Here is a 5,651-nt window from a genome sequence, read left to right as displayed (position 1 = left end):
TGATTAATGGCTTAGACATGAACTGATTTAGAATGTTTGGAACAGTGCTGACTCCACAGGTGGAAGACATCACATGAGGCATATCAGAGCTAGAAGAACCTAGCATACGGAGTATAAGAAAGCTCAAGAGGCAAAAAGCTGTAGTAAGACGCCATTTTAGCAACACTGATCCAAATTATGGGAACCAGAGCTGCTCCTGTTAAACTTAAGACAAACAGTGGAGGTAAAAAGAGCAGAACTCCATGTAAAATAATCACATTTATTTTTGGAAAGACAAGAATAGTAGCAAAATACAGCACTGTGTTGCAAATGAAATGAAAACATTTGAGTATTTTCTCTGGACAGCAGCTTGACAAAAGCCAATGGGTAGAAATATTCTTGGTGAACCAAAAAGACTGGGAATTAATGTTCTAATGTGAAAAATTAACACTTAAAAGTCCAGACTGGGGACAACTAATTAAAAAAGGCTCTGATGTTCACACAAACAGTTAAACGCCTTGTTCATTAGAAACTGAGGAATAAAATTTTAAAAAATAGTTTTGCATTTGTCATTACGTACTGCAAATGTCCATTACCATCATTTGCCACTTGTTCTCCGGCATTATGAAGCCATAGTAAAACAAATTATCCTACAACCCTCCCCCCATTTTAGGCACACTAAACTCAGCTGAAGCATCATTGCATGATGTGAGGCTCATCAGCTTTCCTGCTTGTCTTTGACCAAAAGCACCGTGTGCTGCCCTCCACTGGACACCATGAGTACTATGGTGTTTTCCAGCTGCTTACCGGTCATTTTCACAGGGCTCCATTCATCATCCTCCTGACCCGTGCCAAGTTGGAGGTTGGTGCCCATTCCCCAAGCATACGCAGAACCTAGAGTAGACAAGCCCAACATTAGGCATTTCAGATAAAATACAGAAACTGTAGAAATCAAAAATGTATTTGAAAATTAGGATCATGTCTGCCATTCATCTGGTAGCCTTTTTTATTCTATTTTTTCTCAATTTTCCACCTTCTTTGGTGACAGCATAGCTGACAGATGCTCCACATGTCACTCTGCTGGTTGGTTCAACTCCACTGACAGCTGTGGGCTCACTTTTCTCTTGAGCTGCTTCACCAAGGCCAAGGCGCCCATACTCTGCTCTACCCAGGCTATACACTTGCCCTGTTAAAAGAGAAACGACTTTGACTTAGCACTGCACTAAAAATAGAGAGCCTAAAAAAAAAATCTTTAGGTTTACCTGCAGAGTCAAGGCAGACCGTGTGATGTTGTCCTCCGGAAAAGTCCACCCAGGACGTGGTAGAATTCTTGAAGGTGGTCAGTTTTACTGGTACAAAACACATTTTTGTGCTTTTGGTACCTAGGTGCATAAATTCAATAAAAGCATGCCAATTATTCACATCACCAATATCTTGTATTTTTTTCCCAGCTTGAACAAACAAAGGACGAAGGATTTTGCTAATTGTAGCATATAAAAGAAATTTAGGAAGGATTATATTGAACTTTCACTTGCCAGCTTGCACACACTATTTTGTTAAAGTGACTAAATTTCATTGGAAAACAATACAGGTCAATTCAATAATAATTCTAACTACTAATAAAACATTTGTATTGCTTATATGGACAAAAAAAATAATATTGTATCTATCATAGTGTATTTTAGAAACCCAAAAGTTGGCAGGACACTCACCAAGCTGGTGGTAGTTGGAGAGGCCGAAACCATAAACGTGTCCTTCTTTGGTCACGGCAAATGTAAAATACGCGCCACAGAAGGCATCTATGAAGTGTACTTTCCCTTTGACTTTTACCATCTGAGGAATCAGCAATCGATCTGAAATCAAAAGAATGGAAACTAGCACCTGTACGTGGGATACGCATGACAAACACGACAACAACTGCGGCGAACACTACTTACCAAGGCCTTTCCTGCCTCCCCTGTTTGAGAATTGTTCGGGCACTCGACCTAGCTGTCCCTGTTCAGCAGTGCCAGACGTGTAAAGATTTCCCTCCATGGTCACCATTACAAGGTGGTCATTACCTGGTGAAACATTGCCCAACTTCATATGTAAATTAAAAAAAAAAACTTTTCCCAGCTACTTAAACTGTAGCTAAAACAACGTGGTCAAACAAGTCATTGCTACCTGATGCAACTTTCACAACAGTTTCCTCCATCAAGGGTAGTTTTTTAGGAACTGGACTTGTTTTGAAAGGATCCAGAAGACCAATAACACCATTATTATCCTGTGGTACAAAATATTGATGAAACGGAATGAGATCGGGGGCAAAAAACATGACAGTTGTTTTTATGTTAAGAAACTAACAGAAGAAAAATAAATCAAGTGCCTACAATGGATTCAATCAGTGTTGATTGAGTAATTATGAATTTGTCTCAACCAATCAGATTGGATGCACTAATGCTGAATAAACATTTCCTATAGTGTATGTGTGAATGTGTGTGTGCGCACGCTTTAAACAGAAGTTGAGTGTGTTGCCTTTGGGGAAATCTGCTCTGGTCTTAATAAAGGGAGTTGTAATGCCAGTGGAAGGCAGAGATAATAGAGATGTAATTACCTGTGTGCCACTGAGTACGATATTAATGAAAATCCAATGACTACAAAAAAAAAAATGGAGCGACGCGTTTAAATCGAGTGCAATGGAAAATCCAGCAAGATTAAACTAGGGTTTAACCTTAATCATAGCCCTAATCTCTGGTTGGCCAATAATACTAATGCAACTTGCGAAAGTTCGAATCTGGGACCTTTTTTTAGGAATAGGTTGTTTTGATACATTGTAGCATATATGTAACCACAGCACACAATATGGGGAAACAGTAAGATGACTGACCCTGAAGGAGCCCCACACGTACACAGTTCCCTCCTCTGTTAGTGCGGCTGTGTGGCTGTCGCCTGCTGACACCTGAACAACCTTCTCTGGCAGTACCACTTTATCTGGAGACATCTCAGACCCCTCTTCTTTTGTGTCGCGACCAAGGGCCCCTTCGTCATTGCAGCCAAACGTATAGACCTATGGAAGAGGTATATGTTCAAATTTTGCAATTTCCCGTCCAATTTTCATTTAAGTCAAATGCATCCTTGGCTAAGTGTCATCTTTTGCACCTAATAGGGCACTACATCTAAGATAAGTGGAAAGGTATTTATAGAATGACTTACCACGCCGGTTTCGCTGAGGCAGACCGTGTGCATGCCCCCAGCTGTCACCTGTACAATTTTCTCGGGGAGCGACAACAGAGCTGGCTTTTTCCTCTGAAAGATGTCCTCTCCTAAACCCAGCTGTCCAACATCACCTTGTCCCAAAACAAGGACATGCCCACCATCCTTTCCATGACTCCTGTGGTAAACTGTTGCAAATGCATAGAGCGAGAAGTTGACAATAAATAAAGCAACCACACAAACTATCTTATAAATGAAATGTTATTGGTCTGGCTACAGCGAATGGCTTTTTATACTCTACTTTCGAGCAAAGTGACAACATTCCTTTACAAAAGAATCAAAGAAAATGCAAAAATAACCTAGGTTGCTATTTTATATTTTACAAAATTAATTAACCTTACATGTTCAAAGTGAATTTCAGGGCACTGAATTATGAAACTAAGACTGGGAATAACTGTCTGTATGAATACTTTACACATAAAAACATTGGCACAGACCTAATCTTTTCGGTGGAAGCTCAAAAATGTGTGTTCTTGGGAAATGAATGATGCAAAGTCAAAATCGCAGCTAAAAACTGAGCATTAAAATATAAAATAAGACATCCACCTTGGCATTTTCCCCTCGCTACTACAGCAAAGCAGTTGATTCACATGATAGATTTGACAAATGTTTTTGGGCCGGATGCCCTTCCCGCCGGAACCCACAAGTGGGAATTGAACCCGAGTTTACACGACGTATCAAACAACAACAGTCATGTGAATGAGGAAATCACAAGCTTTCCCCCGTACCAAAACCGCTTTGGACGTCATATATTTAGCTTGGTGCCAATAAACATATAGAAAATATTCCAACTCCTGCTTGTGTAGTTCAACAGGTTAAATCGCTGAAGCATTGTAACCATATTTTGAAGTTATACAAAAAGGTTGCATAATAGTGCATCTATTTACAAACGTAGAAAAAGGTTGCATAATAGTGCATCTATTTACAAACGTTTGAAGATCATGTTGCACATGTTTCGCTATGAAGCAATTGCAGTAATTCAATCCTACCATCAGATGTCGCTGTTCTCCCTCGCAGTAAAGCCCCAAAACATGGACTCATTCATGGTGCAAAAAGAATGAATCTCAAACTAAAAGCAACAATTGCAATGTTCCACCCCAACTGATAAAGCTTGTGACACATGCTTATTTAACTTTAGACACGTCTGATAATAGCTTAAGATAGATGCTACTCCATAAGTAGTAATAGTTCTTTGAGTCAGTTACAATAACTATGCGATATGAGAATGATTACTTTAAGATCCATGGAAATAAAGTGAGTTTAGTCTGCCCAAATAACAATACCTTTTACTTTCTTTCTGTCGGTCGGCTCGACAACAATATCCGATTTCCTCTTTGAACCCGTCGTTTTGGAAGACATGACTGCAACAATGTTCCTATGGAGAATGCACAGTAATACATTGTGACTTATGAAATTGATAAGGGTTTTTTTTTCAAAATATATTTTTAAACCAGAGACGACATCCAAGTATACGCAATGCATTGCAATGCGTGGGGAAAGTGTTGCATGCAAGTGGACTGAACAGTTGCGCACAACCGCCTTTGCACTACATTGCTGCTCATTCGAAAGTTATGTGCGCATTTAAAATTAACTAGGGAAAGGCTCAACCTAATTTCACGTCGGTGTCTACAGATTGTCAACGTTTGAATGCTCACGAACATGATTCCTTCAACTACAAGATTCTGAGGTTAATCGCACTGCATTGAGTTGGCAACGTCCGCGTGCCTACCGAAGTAAATGTTGCTTCTAGTTAGCGTGCGGTGAATGACAAAACCTTACAATGGCTATAAAGATGTTTAGCATGGAATACTAATAAATTATTCAACAAAAACGTTAGTTTGCCCCCAGTACATCACTTTGAGCAAAGATACGTATACAAGACAGTACGTTTGCACCACTGTTAGCATTAGTTAGCAACTTTAGCATTAGTGCCGCGATGGGTCGAAACTCATCTAATCAACAGACAAATTCACTATTGTAGGATTGCCAATTTCTCTGATTAAAAATGTTTTAGACAATGTTGTATGTTATTAAAGTTACCAACCGGAGACTTGTGCAAGTGCGGCGTGGTTGGAAGTAACAACACGCAAGCTGCTCCTGCTCCCGGGAGCCGGGTGACTGATCTCGCGATGATTTGCACGTGATTTTGGGGGAGAGGCTCTGCCCCTTTAAAGTGACAGTAGCACTTAAATTTCACAAATTGTTCAGGCCAGGTTTGCAGTTTTTCGACTGTTGTACTATGTAAAAGGACACGTTTATGTTGACATTGTAGTCATATATGTTGTTTGGGGATGGTAACACCATTCTTCAAGCTTCAAGATGATGGAGCTTTTTGTCATTGGCCCGGATCTTGATGAATAAATGTATGACGGATGATTAATAAATAAATAAAACAACCTGTTGAATCAGTGCAGAAATGG

At 39.8% G+C, this 5,651-nt stretch overlaps 1 protein-coding gene across 1 annotated transcript; it reads right to left on the bottom strand.

Annotated features, from left to right (window-relative positions):
- Positions 1-245: 245 nt before the first annotated feature.
- rcc1 (regulator of chromosome condensation 1) lies at positions 246-5,368 on the bottom strand. The gene is made up of 10 exons (XM_077598049.1): positions 5,276-5,368; positions 4,515-4,606; positions 3,172-3,359; positions 2,846-3,025; positions 2,143-2,242; positions 1,917-2,039; positions 1,692-1,832; positions 1,242-1,361; positions 1,013-1,165; positions 246-873 (listed from the first exon to the last, which is right to left on the bottom strand). The coding sequence occupies exons 2-10, from the start codon at positions 4,588-4,590 to the stop codon at positions 698-700; spliced, it is 1,257 nt and encodes a 418-aa protein (XP_077454175.1). The 5' UTR covers positions 4,591-4,606; positions 5,276-5,368; the 3' UTR covers positions 246-697.
- Positions 5,369-5,651: the final 283 nt, after the last annotated feature.

Source organism: Stigmatopora argus, chromosome 4 (genome assembly GCF_051989625.1).
Source record: "Stigmatopora argus isolate UIUO_Sarg chromosome 4, RoL_Sarg_1.0, whole genome shotgun sequence".
In the NCBI taxonomy this organism is placed as follows: domain Eukaryota; kingdom Metazoa; phylum Chordata; class Actinopteri; order Syngnathiformes; family Syngnathidae; genus Stigmatopora; species Stigmatopora argus.
This window is presented reverse-complemented; position numbering and strand designations above follow the sequence as displayed.

What these genes read in the sequence shown, in the direction of transcription:
- rcc1 (XM_077598049.1), bottom strand. Translation starts at nt 4,590, where the DNA reads ATGTCTTCCAAAACGACGGGTTCAAAGAGGAAATCGGATATTGTTGTC. An exon ending in GCCTCAGCGAAACCGGCGTG is followed by an intron (nt 3,026 to 3,171) that starts GTAAGTCATTCT and finishes CCTCTTCCATAG; the next exon opens with GTCTATACGTTTGGCTGCAA. An exon ending in CTCCAACTACCACCAGCTTG is followed by an intron (nt 1,362 to 1,691) that starts GTGAGTGTCCTG and finishes TTATGCACCTAG; the next exon opens with GTACCAAAAGCACAAAAATG.